This window comes from Peromyscus eremicus, chromosome 8b, assembly GCF_949786415.1.
Source record: "Peromyscus eremicus chromosome 8b, PerEre_H2_v1, whole genome shotgun sequence".
NCBI lineage: Eukaryota > Metazoa > Chordata > Mammalia > Rodentia > Cricetidae > Peromyscus > Peromyscus eremicus.
The window spans coordinates 55,814,087-55,834,190 of record NC_081424.1 but is presented as its reverse complement, the minus strand read 5'-3'; the positions used below and the strand labels follow the sequence as shown (position 1 = coordinate 55,834,190).

General features: G+C 47.6%; 1 protein-coding gene across 3 annotated transcripts in view; it reads left to right on the top strand.

Annotated features, from left to right (window-relative positions):
* Positions 1–19,257, top strand: part of Prkn (parkin RBR E3 ubiquitin protein ligase) — a 1,191,501-nt gene extending 1,172,244 nt beyond the window's left edge. For all 3 annotated transcript variants that reach the window (XM_059272846.1, XM_059272847.1, XM_059272845.1), the window contains 2 exons: positions 8,814–8,931; positions 17,190–19,257. In XM_059272846.1, coding sequence (XP_059128829.1) covers positions 8,814–8,931; positions 17,190–17,302 — 231 coding nt within the window. In that variant the 3' untranslated portion in view covers positions 17,303–19,257. The remainder of the gene's footprint in view (positions 1–8,813; positions 8,932–17,189) is intronic.
* The last annotated feature ends 847 nt before the right edge of the window (positions 19,258–20,104 follow it).

The window sequence follows — 20,104 nt, the reverse complement described above, 5'->3', positions numbered from 1 at the left end:
GGAGTTTGGGGACCCTCCTCAGCCTTTCTAAATTTTTTACTAATATCTGGCGCTGACTGAGAAATGAAATGGGTGGCTAGGACCGTGGCTTCCGCTGGGGAGGCTGGGTCAAGGCAAATGTATTGAACCATGGTCTCTTGTAACTGGTCTAGAAAAATGGCTGGCTTTTTGTCAGAGCTTATCAAAATTAACAATTTTGTCTGAGACCGTTTCCATACCTTGGAGGAGGCAACTAACCATGAGGTCTCTTCTCTGGTGGCCATTTTGACCTGGTTGGTAATCCCAGTAGTGCTCTGTAGCTGGCACCGCCATGTTACCCATGGGGTGGGTGGGTCTGCATACTGCCTAGCTGTTGCCTGAACTCAAGCTCATTCCTCAGGAGAGAGGGTGGAGGCCCAGATCACATAAAGGTCATGCCAGGTCAGATCATAGGCCTGGGACTGTAGCAGGAATCTTAAAAGTTCTTATTAATAAAATCAAACCTGGAGCCAAGTATTGGGGTGAACTGGAAGATCAGAGAAACAGAATAAGCCACAGCTAACCTCACCTGGCCAACTTCTCAGCTGATCTTGTTTCCTCAGACTGGAAGCTTCTGTGTCCTCATCCCGATGGCTCTCAGCTGAACTGCTGCTGCTAGAAGCCTGAAAGTTTAACCAGCCAAATGCCTAACCAGCCAAATGCCTAACCAGCCAAATGCCTAACCAGCCAAATGCCTCGAGTTTCTGGTCCTCACGCCTCATATACCTTTCTGCCCTCTACCATCACTCCCTGGGATTAAAGGCTCGCTTTCTGGGATTAAAGGTGTGTGTCACCATGCCTGGCCGTTTCCAATGTGGCCTTGAACTCACAGAGATCCAGAGGGATTTCTACCTCTGGAGTGCTAGGATTAAAGGTGTGAGTGCCACCATTTTCTAGCCTTTGTATCTAGTGGCTGTTCTGTCTCTGACCCCAGATAAGTTTATTAGGGTGCACAATATTTTGGGGAACACAATGCCACCACATGGGACAGATAACGGAACTCCTTGATATAAACAGAAGGATTAGCAGAGAAGAGACCAATTGCTTTTCTATTTATGAGAAGTCCTCCGTGCCTGCGGTCATTGGGAGTCGTGACTCTATGGATGAGTCGTGATGATGTCTCATTTTGGCCTCTTGATTATGTTCTGTGCATCCATTGTGGTACCTATGTCCTCCAGTTCTAACTCCCCCTCCCTCTTCCCCTCACTCCCCACCCCTCCGTTCCCCACTCATATCTGGTTTGTTTTCCATGTGAGTCCTCTGTAAGTTTCTTCCTTAGGAATTTTGTCTCCTACTTTTGGGGGAGTGTGTCATGGTGTCTGAAGGCCTCTCTGATGAATCACCATCAGTCCTGGAGTTAAATGGCAGGAGGCAACTCTGTGAGTTCCTCTGTGTCCCCAGTAAGGATCAGGCATTGGACACTGGGGTGGAGGTGACTCTGTGAGTTCCACTGTGTCCCCAGTAAGACTCAGGCATTGGACACTGGGGTGGAGGTGACTCTGTGAGTTCCACTGTGTCCCCAGTAAGGCTCAGGCATTGGACACTGGGGTGGAGGTGACTCTGTGAGTTCCACTGTGTCCCCAGTAAGGCTCAGGCATTGGACACTGGGGTGGGGGTGACTCTGTGAGTTCCACTGTGTCCCCAGTAAGGCTCAGGCACTGGACACTGGGGTGGGGGCGACTGTAGTGTATAGATTTTCATTCATTTATTTATTTAAGACCTAAAAGTTATAGTATTTATGATGTGAAATAGAGGCCTGACATGGAGGCACACACTTTTAATCCCAGAACTCAGGAAGCAGAGGCAAGCGGAGCTCTGAAATGATCAATGCTAGTGGCATGCAGGCCCAGACAGAGCTCCAAGTCCCATCCCGCAGCAACCCGAGGAGTTCTTTCCAGAGAACCTGTAGTGAAGTAATGTCAGGATTCTTGATTTCGCCACAGAAAAGAATACGGACAGGATGAGTCCATATCAAGCAGGGTCAGGAGCTTAACAGGAAGGAAGTTTCACAGATACTTGGTATCTGTGAAATATTGGTAGACAGGGAAAGAAGGAGCACCGGGCCAGGAGCTTTCCCACCTTCTTCTCCAGAGTCAGGTCTGTAGACAGCCTCTGTTTCCAGCGGCTTCTGAAGTTACACCTCCAAGGGTTGCCAAGGAGCCTCCCCCTTTCATTAAAAGAGATCATGGGGTGATTCCAGACCGGCTTGCATTACAGCTGATAAGATAAAAGCCCGGGTCACTCAGGGTGCAGGGGAGGTGAAGAGGCCTAGATGGTAAACAAAGCCTTGTTTGTGAGAGTCCCAGGAAATATCTAGGAAAGGGGTAAAGCGGTCCTTGTAGGTCATGCAGCCTCAGGCCTCAGGCCTGGTGCATTGTTGTTTGTTTTGTTTTGTTTTTAAGATTTATTTATTCACTATATATACAGTATTCTGCCTGCATGTGTCAAAAGAGAGCACCAGATCTCATTATAGATGGTTGTGAGCCACCATGTGGTTGCTGGAGTTGAACTCAGGACCTCTGGAAGAGCAGTCAGTGCTCTTAACCGCTGAGCCATCTCTCCAGCCTGGTGCATTGTTATTTATGAAGTAAATAAGAAATAATTTGCTCATTAGAAAATACCTCTGTGGAAAAGGACTGCTGTCCCTGTCAGCAGCCTTCGCCGCCATGTTCCTGGTGCATCTTGTGCTGCTGGTCTGACGCTCAGCTGATAAGGAGCTGCAGACTCTCCCTCCCCACATCCCGTTAATGTTCTCTACCTTTCCTTTCTGCTTTCGAATGAGGAGAGAGAGTATGTGTGTGTGTGGGGGGGGGGGTGCATGTGTCTGTGTATATGTGCAGGTGTGTGTATACGTCTGTGTGTATGTGTGTGTGTCTGTGTGCATGTGCATGTGTGGTGTGTATGTGTGTGTGTGTGTGTGTGTGTATGCATGTGTCTGTGTGTGTGCATTTGTGTGTATATGTCTGTGTGTATGCAGGTGCACGTGGGGGGGGGCAGTTAGACTAAAGAGGTGACCGCTGAGTGAGAGAGCAACCATTGCAGTTGGAGACACACAGTAGACTATTGCTGTAGAAATGTAAAATAAGGAAGATGTTTGTAGATGAACAGAAGTAAGAGAGAGTTGTGGAAGTCTTCCAGGGAGACAGAGGGTAAAACACAGATGCCTAACAAAAAATACAGGCGTGTAAATAATTTAAAAACTGTAGAAAAAGCTAAGCAGTTACAAAGTTGCCCTTAGTAACTTCTTCCTCGAGGAGATGATAGTGTCCCCATCCCCTTAGACTGTCATTTGTGTCCATCTCCACAGGTGCTGGGGAGGACTGCTGGTCTCAGCAGTTCAGACGGCTTAGGGGTGTCCCTCCAAGTAGAAGGATTTCTGAGCCTAGACTACTCGCTGCCAGAATCCACCCCGCCTCTTCCAGAAACTTAGAATCCTACCCCTCATGAATTGAGAGTGGCACTTTCCAGGGGCGGGGCCTTCCGTGATTTAGGCTCTGGAGGGTTGTGGAAGCCCTGCCCATGTGGGTACTTTTGTGTGCCACCAGCCACTGGCTTCCAGGGCTGGCTTCTAACTCCACCGTGCAGCTCACCCCTGGCAGTGGTGGGAACATTTTCTGTGGCAGGCTGTCTCAGTTCCAGGTCCCCTGGCCACATCTTTGCTACACGACTCTCACTCCTCCCCCACTTCAGTCTGCTCCATGTGTTTGCTCCCATGAACAGTTCACTGGTGGAGACACTTCCCTCTGACTAGCAGGGAAGCCGTGGCCTCCGCCCCGGTGGCAGCAGCAGGGGGACCCTGGATCTATTAGTGGGAGAGGTTCCCTGGCATGCAGCAGATGCAGGCGGCAAGGCAGGGCTTGGCAGGAGCAGGTCGGCTCTGTGGTACAGCAGTCTAGTCCCCTGTCTGTCCATCTGTGCATCCACCTAGTCAGAGCACCTTCTAATCTGTCGTTTTATCTGTAAAAAAATTGTTCAGATTGACTTTTTTTTATTTTGTGTGTGTGAATGTTTTGCCGCACATATGTATGTGCACCACAGGCATGCCTGGTGCAGAAGAGGCCAGACGGTGGGAAATGGAGTTATAAATGTTTCTGAGCTACCGCGTGGGTACAGGGAATGAAGCCAGGGCCCGCTGGTGCTCCAAACAACTGAGCCATTTCTCTAGCCCCTGAGTCCTTACAACAGATCTTGCAAGAGAAAATTAGACAAATGGATAGCCATGACAATGGGCAGTGCCTATGCCTGATGAGAAGTTGAAGATGATCTTGCCTTGGTTTTTCATGCTTGTATTTCTCAGATTTCAGATAAGTCGTATGTGTATTTTTGAGGTGAAAAATTTTGGAGCATTTTTAAATGTCAATCATAGTCTTACATCAGGAATAAGAAATTAAGAACTTCATTATAAATTTGACTTTGCACATTTAGAAGACTATTTGGAATTTTAACTTGTTTAATGTGAATATATAATATATATATGCACACACACACACACTATAAGAAAGAAACATGTAACAGCTCCTTCTCTGAACGGAATCACAGATTCTGAGTATAAGTAGCCAAGGCCGGGAATGACGATCCTGATTGTGCTCACTGGCTTGTGCTGCTACGGACAGCTTACATGGACTTTTCTAGTCACAGAACAAAAGTATGGCACAGTGGTACCCCCTTGTGGTCCCAGGACTCGGGAGGTAGAGACAGGAGGATCAGGACTATAAGGCCAGTGTCAACTACATAGTAAATTTGAAGCCAGCATAGACTACAAGAGACCCGGTCTCAAAAAAAAAAAAAAAGAAAAGAAAAAAGAAATATATATATATATATATATATATATATATATATATATATATATATATATATATATATATAAGTGATAAGCCAATGCACTTACCAAATATGTTGGTAGGAACATCAGATGGACAGGTTACATCAAAGTGGGAAATCTCTGCCACCATTTTCAAATGCTATCTTACAACATGCTTAGCTCTGGGCTTGGTGGAAGTCTGTGGTATGCTAAGAATACTTTCTGAAGGTCTTATCATGTCATGGAGTTCTAATCCACAGGGAAAAGTCTACAGACTCAATTCAAATTATTAATTAATTAATTTAATTAATTAAATAATTTATTAATTACTGCGGGCAGGAGCACAGCCAAATTGAAGGCTTGCCATGCAGAAGAGGCTAGAGAAAGGGTTTTTAAAGGTAGGCACTACGATTATCCCATTTTTGTGGTATGTGGTATGCACAGCTGAGTGAGAAACTGCTTCCCTCTCCTCAGCTGGTGAGGCCCCGTCCCTCTCAATCCCTGTTACATAGCAACAAGGGGGTTTGCATAAGCAGCAGCAAGTGGGTCATTTTTTACAATCCTGGGGGGCGGGGGCAAGGAGTCAGGGTTGCCAGGAACTTATCTTTTAGGAATTTAGAATAGGTGCCTAGCTCAAAAGGGGTTTTCTTTAACCATCACGTTCAAATAGTCAAGGTTGGGCCAGAAACAGAGGCTGGTAATAAATGGCGATTAAGGTGACTGATGACACCAATCCAAGATCACCTTGGCTTTGAACCTGCTGTATTCTGTCTTTTATAATCGAGACATTCTGGCTGATCAATCAGCCTGCAGAATCTCTACTACCAGCATGACTTCTTCAGAGAACTTAAATTTATGTATCTATAGCCAATCACACATACTATGAAATGATATATATATAGCTTAATTTTTACACCGTAATATATAAAGCAGACACACATGTCCAGCCACCCGCTTTGGGAAACACGGGTTCACGTTCTCTCCAAGAGCCCCAGACAATTAAGGGAAGGTTTACTTTATCTCTGAAGAGATAAAGTTCACCGTGGCGGTGAATGCTGGCACTCAGCATCTTTCCTCCTTTTTCCATCTTTCTTCAGTCCAGGCCCCAAGCTCAGGGGATGGTATCACCCACATTCAGCATGGGCCTTCCTTTCTCAGCCAAGCCACTATGGAAACACCCTCGCATAAATATGCAGAGCTGTGTTTCCTAAGCGAGTCTAACACCAATCAAGTTGACAATGAGAAGTAGCCACCGTAATCGCGGGGCTTAGGACCACACGTGCATCTGACAGGCTGAATCCACGCATGTTAAAGTCAAAATGCGTGTCTGAGGGCCAGATCTGGAAACAGTCCTCCCCAACCACAGCTTCGTCACTGGGCTCCAATCTATAGGGTGTGCCAGAGCTAAAGGAAGTTTTCAGTGACCTACGGTTCAGCAATCAAGCCAACTCTGCTTTACCCTAATAAAGTGCTCCCAAATCACGTGAGTCCCTTTGCGTTACTGGAGGATGCTCTGAGAGTGTCCTGGCACTAACGGAAGTGGGTCTGGCTCCGGTGGCCATCCCTTGGCAAGTCTCCCCTTGGGGCCAACCATCGCCATCACGGATGTATCCCTGATGCACACCTGTGTCATGGGGTCCTATTCCAGATGACTGTCACTTACTCAGCTAAAATTGACTGAGTTCCTGCTGTTACCTAGGCACGAAGCCAAGGGCTGGAAACAAGAATGACTCAAACATGACCTCAGTCTAGAAGAACTCACCAACTGTTGGAAATAACAGAAACATAAATATCAAGGTTCCTACAAAGAACTGCAAAACGCTGAAACTTAGGCAAAACTGGCTGTTTCCTTCATAGGACTTCATTCATAAGGACTGGAAATGTTAACAACTGAAAGATTAGACTATAAAGATGAAATGAAAGTGGGTCTCATCCTTGAAGTTAGAGTCCACTCACCAGACTTCGGGTCTCAACAGGGTCCCAAATGCCCTGTGAAAATCGGGGGTGGGGGTCCCTAAGCTGCAGTTTCTGAGCATAGGCAGCCCAGCACCTCTTCACTTCTGCTGACAGGGGACAGGTGCCCGAAGGGCTTGGCTCACAAACCCAGGTGCTGTGGCCTGGAAACTTGCTAGTGAGCATCTAGGTCTGGGGCTGGCAGTCTGCCGGTCTCCAGAGCTGTTACATTCAGTCAGCATTGATGCTATGGAGTAGCCCTGGGAATATTCTCTTAATTCATTATTACAAGCTAATAAAGAGACTTGAATGTTTGTACTAAAGCACAGAGAGTGTGTGGATGGATGGGTGGGTGGATAGTGCCATAGTGGTCAAGGTGAAGGGGCTCTATTTGGATTAACATTTTAAAATACAGTCCCAGTTTACAATGCTCTTAGACTAAATCTAAAAACTCTTCCTCTACAGGAGTTAGCCAGTACTTGAAGTAGGTGGGAAGTATAGTGTCTGAACTAGGCAGGAGCAGAATGAAACCCCAGTCTGGAGCAGCTCCTTTGGGAACCCCTTTTCTAACTGAGGATGTTCTTTGTTGTTTTTGCTCTTTTAGGGGTCCACCACCCAGCTCCCAAATAAATCACACACAGAGTCTTTTTATTACCTATAAAAGCCTGGCCTTACTTTGGCTTGTATCTAGCCAGTTTTCCTTAACTTAAATTATCCCATCTACCTTACGCCTTTTTATCTTTCTCTATTCCCGTATACCTCTCCTTTTCTTCTTACTCCATGACTGGCTGTGTAGTTGAGTGCCTGGTCCCTAGTATCCGCTCTTTGTTCTTTTGCTCTTTCTTCCTCTCCTCCCAGATTCCCCCTTGTATTTATTCTTTCTGCCTGCCAGCCCTGCGTATCCTTTCTCCTGCCTCCCTATTGGCTATTCAGCTCTTTATTAGCCCATCAGGTATTTTAGACAGGCACAGTAACACAGCTTCACAGAGTTAAACAAATGCAGCATAAAAGAATGCAGCACATCTTTGCATCATTAAACGAATGTTCCACAGCAAAAACAAATGTAGCATATCTTAAATTAATATTCTACAACATGAGGATGTCTTAGTCCGTTTTCAAAAGCATTAGGTTTTCAACAGCCACATTTTTGGGGGTGGGGAAGGCAGCCAGCCCATAGCAGGCAGTTATGAGTCAAGGATGGTCTAGTACTTGATGGCATGAATGGTGATACCAAGTACACCGTGGCTCACTGTGCTATAGATCCTGAAGGAGTTTAAATTACCAGCCAACAACCCGAGTCAGATGCTCGTGTTAGAACTTAAGGAAATGAACGGCAGCCCTCAGTGCCCCATGTTTTATTTCCACCTGAGAGGCCTCTCAGGAAAGGAGGAGGCCTTGTCAAAGTCTTCCATCTGAGTGATTTGAGCCCAGGGAGCTGCTTCCAGAGCCCACAGTCCTCGTCCCTGCTGCCACCAACTCCTGAGGTCTGCCTCTCTGTCATCACCATGTCCTCTCTCCTAGGCCTTCTGGGATAGCACCAGAGGCCCCCATTCTCTAGGGGCAGGAAGTAAGGGGAAGAGACTAAAAGTGAAGACTGTTGACTCACAATGACTCTTCCTCTTCCCAGTGTCTGGTCACTGTCCGTGCCTCAAAGCCTCAGAAATGAAAATGAGTGTGTTCACCCCGCACTTGACGAAGGTCTAGCAAGAGGCATGTGAAAGCCTTCATGACTTGCCTACTTATTAACCACTTGCTGGGTATTATTTATTACAATCACATAAAATCCCCAGAACACAGCACTCCATGCTATAAAATTGAGCAATCTTTTCTTAGCTCCTAAACATGTGCCACGTGCCAAGAACATAATGCCCACACATGTCCAATAGTTGTACGGCACTTGTCAAACAAGTTCATATTTAAGCTTCTTGCCTGAGGGCACTTCTGACTTTATAAGTGTCTGCACCAGCCCTCCAAGGAATGCAGACTTCAACCCCAATAATAAAGACCCAAATTTGAACCTCTTTTGTCTCTACGAATCCAGGCCTACCGGGTGGACGAAAAGGCTGCTGAGCAAGCTCGCTGGGAGGAGGCCTCTAAGGAAACCATCAAGAAAACCACTAAGCCTTGTCCTCGCTGCAATGTGCCGGTCGAAAAAAACGGTGAGTGCAAGCTGAGAGAAGAGCCGGGCCTGCCTGGGCCTCCTGCATGGCGGCCTCGGGTGGCCATCTGGGCTTCTGGGAAGACACACAGCTTGAGGCTAGCTAGGTAGAGTGTGGATGTCAGTTTTTCAACATGAAATTTCTCCACCTCCCAAACCCAAATTCCACTACAACGACCCTAGTTTCTTCCCGGAAATTTGGGATGCTCTCACACGCTAATATATGTTGAGGCGGGAGACGGTATCCGCGTCCTGGGTGGTTTCTATGGGATGAAATTCCATCCCTGGACTGGGAGCAAAGGTAGTAAATGAAACTTTCTGGTGAGATGGTGTCCAGCAGTGGGTGACATTGAGTGTGTCAGGGCTCATTCCAACGCCAGTGAAGAGAGAAGACACACAAGATACGCTAGTGTCCCTTCTTATAAATGACATTAGACACTTGGCATCGGATGAGCTGTTCACTCTTCTAACAACAAAGTCTAGTATCCTCACAAAGTGTCCTCCACGGGCCCCCAGAGTCCGGACTGAGATACAAGACTGCCATATCAGCTCCATTTGTCAGGTGATGGCAGCTACATCTCCCTTTGTGGGCGATAATAACAAAAATAACTAATTTGTGTGGTGCACTCACTAAATGCTTATCCCAAGTCCTCAGTGAGGATAGAGTGTTTACCTCTCCCAGGCTACTTGAGGAAGTAGGGTTAGGGCCAACATTCCCAGCGTACATCAGCATGTTAAAGCATTTCAGAATTCTTTCGGTCAAGAAGCAGGGGCAGGTTTATTTAATCAACTTTTCCTCAAGAACTTTTGGCCGCGAACGCCCTCCCCTGCCCTTCACGCATCCCCCGTCACTCCTGTTAATACCCCCTGAGGTCGGGAACCCACTCTAGTTCTTGTGTCCCTGCTGCAAGGGAGACCGTGCCTTAAACGACACCGGTGCCTGGCTCATCCATGCGAGGGTCAGCATCACTGGACTTTGGAAAGGGACTTTTTCTTCTGCCTCCCAGCAAATCTTCTGTGACTTTTAAGAATCCAAAATGACGATTTGAACATATCTCTGCAAGACATGAAATGAGAGCAGAGCAAGTTTTCCTAGAATGTTCCAACAGACAAAACCATGCACATTTGTGTTCGAATGGTTCCTCTTCACCGATCCTCTAAAGCCCGGGTACTGTCTCACCTGAAGGACTGTCCCTTCCTGACACGTGCAGTCACATCCACCGGCCTCATCAATGCAGAGCCACATGGCTATGGGAAACTTAGTGCACTCAGACTGAATGATGCGCCCCTTCCCCCTCCTACATCCATGGGCCAGAGGTCTTGGCTCTCAAAGAGAGTGGGGATCCACTCACCTCTACCATGACCTGTCTCTGCTGACCGTGTCCTTAAAGCACAGCTTGGATCCCCCTTGAGCATGTAGGAGAATTGCCAAGTTTGCTTTTAAAACTACACACTCCTGGGCCTCCACCCAGACCCCAGTACATATATATTTTAAGAGACTCAAGGGCTATGGTAGCAACGCCTATGCATTGGCAAGCATCCTTCAGGGCACACAGCTATGTGCGGCACTTCTCCCCTAGTCCACAGCAAGAATATGCCCTGCAGAGGACATTTGAACCAGGCACCAGCATCATTTAGGGCATTGCCTTGCCTGCAGCAGGGAGGGACACGAGAACCAAAGCCGAGTTTCACACCCTGAGAGCCACTACTGACGCAAAACAGCTCTTCCCCCAAAGAGAAGGAGAGTTTTTTTCTGAGCCAAACTTGAGTGACCATGTTGTGGGAACACAGATTCAAGTTGCCAAGAATGGCACGTTCCACTTTGGAAGAGGCTAAATAAATTCGGAGTCACTGAACTACAACAAATCAGAAGTCCATGCATGTACCAGATAGATTGGCAGGGACATCATATGGATTGGATACAGCAGAGCAGAGAGGACTCCGATAAAGTCCTCAGGTGATGTCCGAGGACAGCCTTAGCTTGAGACTTGGAAGAAGCCAGTGGCGTGCTAAATTCACCAGTACGTTCTGTTCTGAAAGTTTGGCCTAACAAACACAAAGCTGTTAGGTCAGGAACAGAAACCAGTGACAAGTGACTGTCAAGGGGCTGAAGACAGCCCAAGGCCACTTGGCTCTCAATCTGTAGCATTCCATCACTCCACGTTCACCAAGTAAAGTCAAGAACTCTGCAGGACCAGTACCACAGAGGTGGCCTTTTCAGGGAACATCAGTCCGTACTACTGAGGATAGCATGCTGGTGCCCCTGGAGGCTCCGTCTGGCTCACCCCGAGAAGCAGTTTCTCACCCCTCCTGCTGGCACACTCTGGACTTCCGCCGTGCCGTCATCCCCTCCCCTTATTGCTGTCATGTGTCTATTTGACTTCGGGGAGGTCTCTGGGAATCCGGTCCCTTCCATTCTGCTCCCCGCATCTGGTTGGCTCCGGAGGGCTTCCTGTGTGGGTTGACTGCATTGGGTTTGAGGACGGCAGTAGAAGTTGGGCTTGGTCTGCTTGTGTCCCAGTCCTCATTCAACCATTGTCACCCGTGTTTGTAGCATCAAGTGCCTGTTAACCCATCATCTACCCCACCCTCGGGGACTCGGGGGCCATCTGCTCGCCTTGCACAAAGCTAGGATGAAGGCTGCATGCGGTGATGTCTGGGAGGGCCACGTTAGTGTGACGTCTCGGTAAACGTTGCCCAGCGTCATTCTGGTTCTCATCGGACGGAAATCTTTGATGAGTGGGTCCCACAGCTGTGTTAGGCAAGCAGTCAGCATTTATGTGGCCGAGAAGATAATATACGTAGGAAGTAGGGTGGGGGCATTGGGCAAAGCTTGGGATTAGACGCCAGTCGGCGGACACTGTGGCCTTCCCTTCCTCCCCGGTGAGCAGCCCTGCATGGAGGCCTGTGTGCTATAGGATCGTGTTGCCTGTTTTTCTGGGTGTTAGCTGCCCTCATGATGGCCGGTGCTGAGAGCTGGCTGGCTGCAGAATGAAAGCTGATGAACCTGTATCCAGCACTCAAGCCTTTAAGAGTATCTTTATCAACACCCACAAGAGTACGCCCACACTCCCAGGGTGGCAGGGGCAGGCTTAGCTCCACCCAGATCCCTAACTCTGAGTCCCTAACCCCTGGGAAAAGAACTCCCTTGGTGAACCTCCCTGTTCCTTTGTATGTTGGGATGGCCTGGCAGGACAGTGGTTAGCGTGTACCTCAAAGAGCGAAAGGGTCAAGGGGGTTAAGAGACCCCACTCTAGCTTCGCCCACCACTACCAGACCGTGATCAAACGATGAGGGAAAGAGGGAAAAGATGGCATTGTCAGAAGAGAGTGTTCACTGGACAGGGCCCAGCAGCCCACTCTACAGACTTGAAACGCACAAGCTAAACAGGACAAGACCCTGTCTCTAGCATCCCAGAGAAATGCAGATTTGACCCAAGGAAGAAGCAGAGGACCCCATGTGCAAACACAGAGGGGTGTGATCACCACCCCAGCCTGTGCTGGAAGCCCCTTGCTTGCCGGCATCCCCAGGTACAGCATGCTAGGACACTGTGTAGGGCCAATATGGGAGCCAAGGGGCTTAAGCTTGATTCCCTAAGACAGGGACCACTCCAAAGAAATCCCCTGAGCAGATCTGTTGAGACTCAGGCCATACCACAGGCATGAAGGCGGAGTGGAGGAGTCACGTGACTCACTGATATAGATGGTTTCCCATGGGGTCGTGTCTTAGAAACGCTGTCAGGCTGTAAATGGGAAGCACTCCCTCATGGCCTGCTGAGTGTTGGCCTCTGACCTGCATGCAACACTGCAAAGAACCTAGATTGCCCTCATGCTTACCCTGAAGCACCACTGGACCAGATGCAGGGAGGCGCAGGGCCAGCTGCACTGTCCAGTTCCCAGCTCGGCTAGCTCATGGCTGCTTCCACATTCAGGAAAGCACTTCTTCCTACAGGGAAGTGGAACAATTTCTGTTTTCTTTCTTTTGTGTCTATGTGTGTGCGTACGTGTGTGTGTGTGTGTGTGTGTGTGTGTGTGTGTGTGTGTGTGCAGGAGTGTCCATAGACATGTGAGTGGAGGCCAAAGGCCAACCTGGGGTATTACTCAGGATGCTATCTTTTTATTATTATTTATATAGAAGATTCAGAGTCTTGGACCAGCAGGATATCCCAGCAGGTAAAGGCACTCACCACCAAGCCTTATGACCTGAGTTTGACTCCTGGGACCTACATGACTGAAGGAGAGAACTGACTTCCTCAAGTTAACCTCTGACCTCCACACACATGCACCCACTAGCAATAAATAGTAAAAAAATTACTTGCATTTTTTGAGATAGTAAATAAATTACTTTCATTTTTGAGACAGAAGCAGGGAGTTGCTGATGGAACCACAGCCACCTGGTAGTGTCATGAAGGGACTGTGGCTCTTCTCGTGGTGAACTTTGTCTCTAGACTGGCAACCAGGACATGGCAGGTTTCTCTGTGTGGCCCTGTCTGTCCTGGAATTTACTCTGTAGACCAGGCTGGCCTTGAACTCAGAGATCTGCCTGCCTCTGTCTTTTCGAGTGCTGGGATTAAAGGTGTGCACCACCATCACCTGGCTTAAATGTATATATTTTTAAGGACAAATTAGTCACTGCCCTGGAACTCACTGATTTGGCTGGCCTAGGCTGAGCTGGCTGGCACCAAGGGTCCACCTGTCACTGGCTGGGATTGCAAGTCCGGGCCACCATACCTGGCCTTCTCTTAACATGGGTCTGGGGACTGAACTCGGGTCTTCATGCTGACAAGTTAAGTACTTCACCACCTGAACCATTTCCCCAGCTCCACAACTGCCCTTCTCAACCCAGGGCAAGCCTGGATACTTCCCCCTATAATCCCCTCCAACTTCCAGACATTTCTTCCCCATCGTCTCAAACAGGCAAGGTTATGGCTTGCTTCTCGGCTCGGTGGGTGCCTGTGGTGGTTGGATCTGCCAGCAGGTCGTGTGGGAGCATCAACTCACTGGCTAGATCCAGCGTAGACACCGCTGCCCGGGGGCCTGCCACGTCCTGGTTGCTAGTCCAGAGACAGAGTTCACCACGAGAAGAGCCACAGTCCCTTCGTGTCACTCCCAGGTGGCTGTGGCTCCGTCAGCAACTCCCTGCTTCCATTTACAGCCGCACGTCCCTTACTAACGGGACACAGCGTGCGAAGTGTGTCGTCAGACATAGCTGTCACTGCTCAGATGTCACTCAGTGCAGACACAAGCCTAGATGCCAGTGGCCAATCAGGAAGTTCAGGGAGAGTGGGAGGGCTGAGGCAGCTGCAGTGAGTCGTGGCGAGCACTCGGAAGTGAACCTTCTTCAAAAGTGGAAGAAGAACTCACACGTAAGGAAAGCACACAATCTGATAATTTAAAAAAATGAATAATGAAAATGTCTTCATTTAAACCAGTCACGGGGTAGCTCATCTCCGTTATCAAATGGTACACGTTGAGTATAGTTGTGTAGATTCTATCTCCCCCCCTCATTTTTTAGTGTTCTTTTTACTTAACATACAAAAGAAATGGGCTTCGTTCTGACACTTTTAAGAATGTTTTAAATGTGTATGGATGTTTGGCCTGCAGGTATATCTGTGTACCATGTGCATGCTTGGTGCCCACGGAGGGTATTGGATCCTCTAGAACTAGAGTTCCAAACAGTTATGAACTGCTACACGTGTGGTGGGAATTGAACCCAAGTCACTAGGAGAGTAGCTGGTACTCCTAACCACTGAGCCGTCTCAGGCCACTGACATTTTGTACACGTATGTGCTTGGTTCATATTTGCTCCCATACTACCCTCCCCCACTCCTCCCTTTCCCACTGGCTCCTACCCCATCTCTAATAACCCCCTTTCTGCCTTCATGTCATACACACACACACACACACACACACACACACACACACACACACACACACTGTTAAATCTAAATTCCACATAAGAGAGAACTCAACATTTTTGTCTCTTCCCTCCTCCCATCATCCTACATCTCCCTCCTCTCTCCTTAAGACCTTTCCTCCTTCCACAGAGTCCCTGTCTGCCATCTCTTCTTTACTGTCCCCAGCAGCATGTAGACCAGCACCCCCACACGAGGGTGTAACACAAACTGGCACCAGTAGGCAACAGGAGTCTCCAGCTTGTTGTCTGTGGCTCCGCCATTGTGCGTGGTCGACCAGAACACCGCTAAGTGGTCCATGCTGTCAGGCTTCAATCTTGGTCCCAAGTGCAACTCCGCCTTACAGGGTCTGGTGGGAGCCGGCTGTCTGTTAACAGCCAGGAAGCCCTGTCTTCCCACTTCTCTCCTTTCTTGCCCACAGTGGCACTGCTTTCTACAGATGAGTTATAGTGTTAGAGTTTCGGATGTGTGAGGATTGAGAGAAAAAGAAGAAAAGAGTTCTTACATAGCATAACCCTAAGTTCATCAAGTTTTGGCATATTGCTCAATATCCTATATGATGTTTTAGAGAGACTTAAATGATGTTGCAGAATCACGCTGTTCTACTGTATTATGCACATCCTAAGACATGGCTGTTAGCATGTGCTAATAATGGCCCTGTCTTCAATGACAAGTATTTTTAAAATTTGTACATTTTCTACTTTATTTTTCATACATCTATGATCTTTTATGATGCTTCAAGCAAATCATAACCAGGTGGAAAATTTTAAATGTGCTATCCCAAGACAAATGCCTACAGGCACAAATATTTTAGAGTAGTGTTAGCTGTCATGAGTGTTTTCTGTTAATAAAAGTTAGTATGAGGCAACACTTGGATATTTTGATAAGCTAACGAGATAACTGGTAAGCGTGGGTAACAGAACCCACCTAGAGTCAAGTAACAGGTGAGCGAAAAGATTGCTTTGCCTGGATCTCCAACAGTTCTTTTCAGTCCCCCCTGCATCTCATGGAGAACTCGGTGTCTGAGCCCAGAAGCCAAGGACTCCTGAAGGGTGGGGGCAGTGATCCCAAAGTAGGTCCCTCGATAAGGGGCTGGCCATTCCATACGGACATGACAGCCCCTCTTCCAGGAACACTGGCATCTCGGCGCTACCACTGGGCAGAGCTTCTTCACCTTGAGAAAGTTCTCCAGCAGAGCCATGCCCCAGCCTCAGCATCATCAAGATATAATGTAGGATATGCAGGGCACTTGACATGCATTTCCTTTCTCACTTTTTCCTTTCTTTCTTTTTCTTTTTTTCTCTTTTTCTTTCCTTTTCTTTCTTTTTCTTTCTTTCTCTCTCTTTTTTCTCTCTTTCTTCCTTCCCTTCTTTCTTTTTTTGTTTTGTTCATTTGATTATTTTTACTTTTTAAGAAAATATTTCATGGAAGCCAGGATGACCTGGAACACACTGTGTAGCTGAGTATAACCATGATTTCCTGATCCTCCTGCCTCCACCTTCTGGGTTTGGGGGACACATGTGTACACCACCATGCCTGGTGTATGCAGTGCTGGGGATCAAACCCAGGGCTCCGTGTATGCTAGGCAAGCACTCTACCAGCTGAGCTTCAGTCGCAGCATGGCAACTTCCTTTCTTTCCTTCTCGCCTTAAATAAAAATTTAAATACCATTCAGGAACACATTCTCTATTAAAAGTAATATGCTGTTGCAACTCCTGCTTATACATTTTGCTAAACCAAGTAACCCTGAATAAATATGAAAAATACAAACCCCAGCATATCATATATTAAATTATGAAATATTTAATATGTATTTAGAAATCATGAGTTTAATATGGCTATTTTTTTTTTTTTTTTTTTTTTTTTGGTTTTTCGAGACAGGGTTTCTCTGTGTAGCTTTGCGCCTTTCCTGGAACTCGCTTTGGAGACCAGGCTGGCCTCGAACTCACAGAGATCCGCCTGGCTCTGCCTCCCGAGTGCTGGGATTAAAGGCGTGCGCCACCACCGCCCGGCGGCTATATTTTTTAAATGAAGAATCAGCAGTCTATGAAACATGAACCATTTGTGTCTAAGCACATGAGGGAGAGCAGAGAAATACAGGTGTGCAAATGGGCTTTGTTCTGAAGGCAAAGAGCCCCGCCTCCATGTCATTCTCTCACCCATTTCTCACTCGGGAGCTGCCTCCTGTGGTGTCTGACTGTTCCCCTGGTTCAGAGTCTCCTGTCCTTGTTGCTTAGGATTGTTCACCACAAGAGTAATTTCTGGGACGGCATGCTGGCATCTGGACAAGGGCTCTGGTAGTGTTTGCTACACACCCACAGCACCTGTATCCTTTGTCCCCACAGGAGGATGTATGCACATGAAGTGTCCTCAGCCCCAGTGCAGACTGGAGTGGTGCTGGAACTGCGGCTGTGAGTGGAACCGAGCCTGCATGGGTGATCACTGGTTCGACGTGTAGAGGGATGTCATTCAGGCACTACCCTGGGCCGCACCTCCTCATGGGAAACACCTCGGCTCCTACTTTCTTAGCCATTTCTTCTTCTCTGTGCATATAAGCACATACCTGCACACGCACAAACACAGGCTGCAGATTACAGATGTAGCCACTAGATCCTTTCCACGGCACCCACAGAAACCAGCAGCGCCCACTGGGTACCCAGCAAAAGGCACTTTCAGGCCTCTAGCTAATGCAAATATCAGCGCTGGGAACAGAGTGCAGCCCCTCATTTGGGATTCTCCTCATCCCAGCACAAATCCAGCTGGCTCATCACATGGGCAGAGGTTTTCCAGGTTTAACTTCCTGCCTTCACCTTCGCTAAATCCATGTAGAAGCCATGGGCGAAGCCAAAGACTTTCCAAGGCCGTTGCCGCGCTCTGTGTAAGTTAGGCTGTCGGAGCGCGCTTGAGATTTGAGAAACAGTGTCCTCATTCAGCAATCACCTGTTCCCAGAGGGCCCTCCCCAGCAATAGTCAAACATGTTTATCCCCGAGAATCCTATCTTTACAAATGGTGCTGATGAGATGACAGCCCCACCGCACACACATCAGCTTATCAACCAAGTGAGAGACTGGGAAAGCTAATTGGAATGCCAGCTCTTTAAATTACTGGGAGGGCATCGAAGCTGAATGTATCTCCATTCATTTGATTACCTGCAACTTTAGAAAGAAATGTTTTTTCCCTGAAAATATTACAAAGTCTGTAATTTGGTTTGAAGTATTCATGTTGCAGCCTGGAAGTTTGGCCCAGGCCCTTGGCTTCACTGTAAACTTAGTAGAGAAAGTGCCTATAAAGGGGATGTTCTTAGAAGCAATCCCATAATGCTCTTCCAACACTAAGAGCAGTGCAGGTCAGGTTTATATTTACGGAATATTTATAGAAGGAGCATTTCTAGATCATCTAAATGAAAACATGCATGACCCGTCCATCAGAAGGGGAGACACCTCTGCATACCTACCCCCTCCCCGGCTGTGAAGTCCCAGGGAACCCCACACACTCAGTGGTCCTACAGGCAGGGACTTTTGCGCAGGACAATAAACACACGCTAGAATATTCTTCAGGTTCATATACATCACATTTGAATGTTAATTTTTCAAGAATTTATTTTTTCCTGTTTTGTTTTGTTTTTGAGGCACTCAAAACACATAAAAACGTGTCCACTAGGTACTGTGAGCCACATTTTCTAAACTGCACTGTGTGCAGGGGTGAGGTGTAGTCTCTGCCTTTCCCTTTCATTTGCTTTTCTGAGTTCTCAGGAGGCTGAGCTGGTAGCTGAGGGTCTCACTGGCACATGAGGTCCCTTGAGACTTCAGAGACCTGGGTCTTCTAAAATCAATTAGCAGCTGTAACCAATAGAAACCCTCAATGGTGGGGAAAGAGGCAGTGACCTCAGAATTTTCCAGGTCACATCCCAAGAACATCTGCTCCCCCATCCCAAGCAGCCTCACCCAACCTCACCGAGAATGCTCCCCAGGAGCATTCTGCCCTCCCCTTCCTCAGAGACACAATGCTGGAACAAGATGGTGGTGTGAGAGGGGACCACAACAACATGAACAGCCCCATTTAGCATCAACTGTTAAAATACATCCACTCCTCCATGCCCCAGGGCTTCGAGACCCAAGTCCAGAAGCCAATAATCTTATAGAAATAACGGTAATGGTATCTTTTAGCATGAGGAAAGGTCAGCCGATCTAAGCCCAGGTTTGCATCCCATTGGCCCAAGTCTCCACCCCAGCCAGGTCCTGAATGAATGTCATATGCTGACCCAAAATGGCAAAGCCACCTGTCCTTCAACACCCAGGGCATCAATGTCACCCATCACCATTTCATTTGTGACATTGCTCTTACCACTGCCTCCTTCCACACGTGTGTGCTGCCATGGGTTTGGGAAGCCAGGACAATGTTTGCTCTTCAGCTTTGGGTACCGAGATCCCCCGGAGCTCGGTGGCTCTCCAGTATGCTCCTTTTGTCTTTCTGGTGATTGCCTGTGTTTCCTTCAGAATAGAATAGGGATTCTTAAAATAACTTAAAGGAAAAAACGTCCACAGTGTGTGAACATGAAACACAGCCTGTGTTGTGTGAGCATGAATAGTGGGATAAAAAGTGGATGTCAAGAGAATGGAAACCAAACCTTCACAGAGCAATCTTCCTTTTCCTGTGAAGCACATTAAGAAATATCTGAAGACTGTGTCTGTGGCGGTACCCAGATTGTCAATAAAAGAATCAAAAGTGTTTGATCTTGTCCTTGGAGAAGCCTTTTTGATAAATGTCAGAGATATGGGGGAGAAGGTGGGACACATTTCTTTGTGGTGTCTCATACTGCTTGGAAGCATCGCCCACTGGGAAAAGTGGCCCCTTTTCTCTCCATGATTTACCTTGAGGGTTCTGCTTTTTTAATTATCAAAATTTCAAAACAAGACCTCATTCTGAAATGTGATGGTTATTCTTTTGTCTTGCTCACAGATTTGTCCAAATAAGTGTTTAAAAGAGAAATTGGGGCTGGAGAGCCTGGAGAGATGGCCCAGAGGTTAAGAGCACTTGCTGCTTTTGTATGGGACCCGAGTTCGGCTCCCAGTACCCATGTGGTGGCTCACAACTGTCTGTAACTCCAGTTCCAGGGAATCTGATGACCTCTTCTGATTCCCACAGGCTCCTTCAGGCATGTGGTGCACATACATGCATTCAGGCAGGTACACACACACACACACACACACACACACACTGTTTTGAAGAGAAAGAGGAAGAAGCACAGGTCCAGGGGGA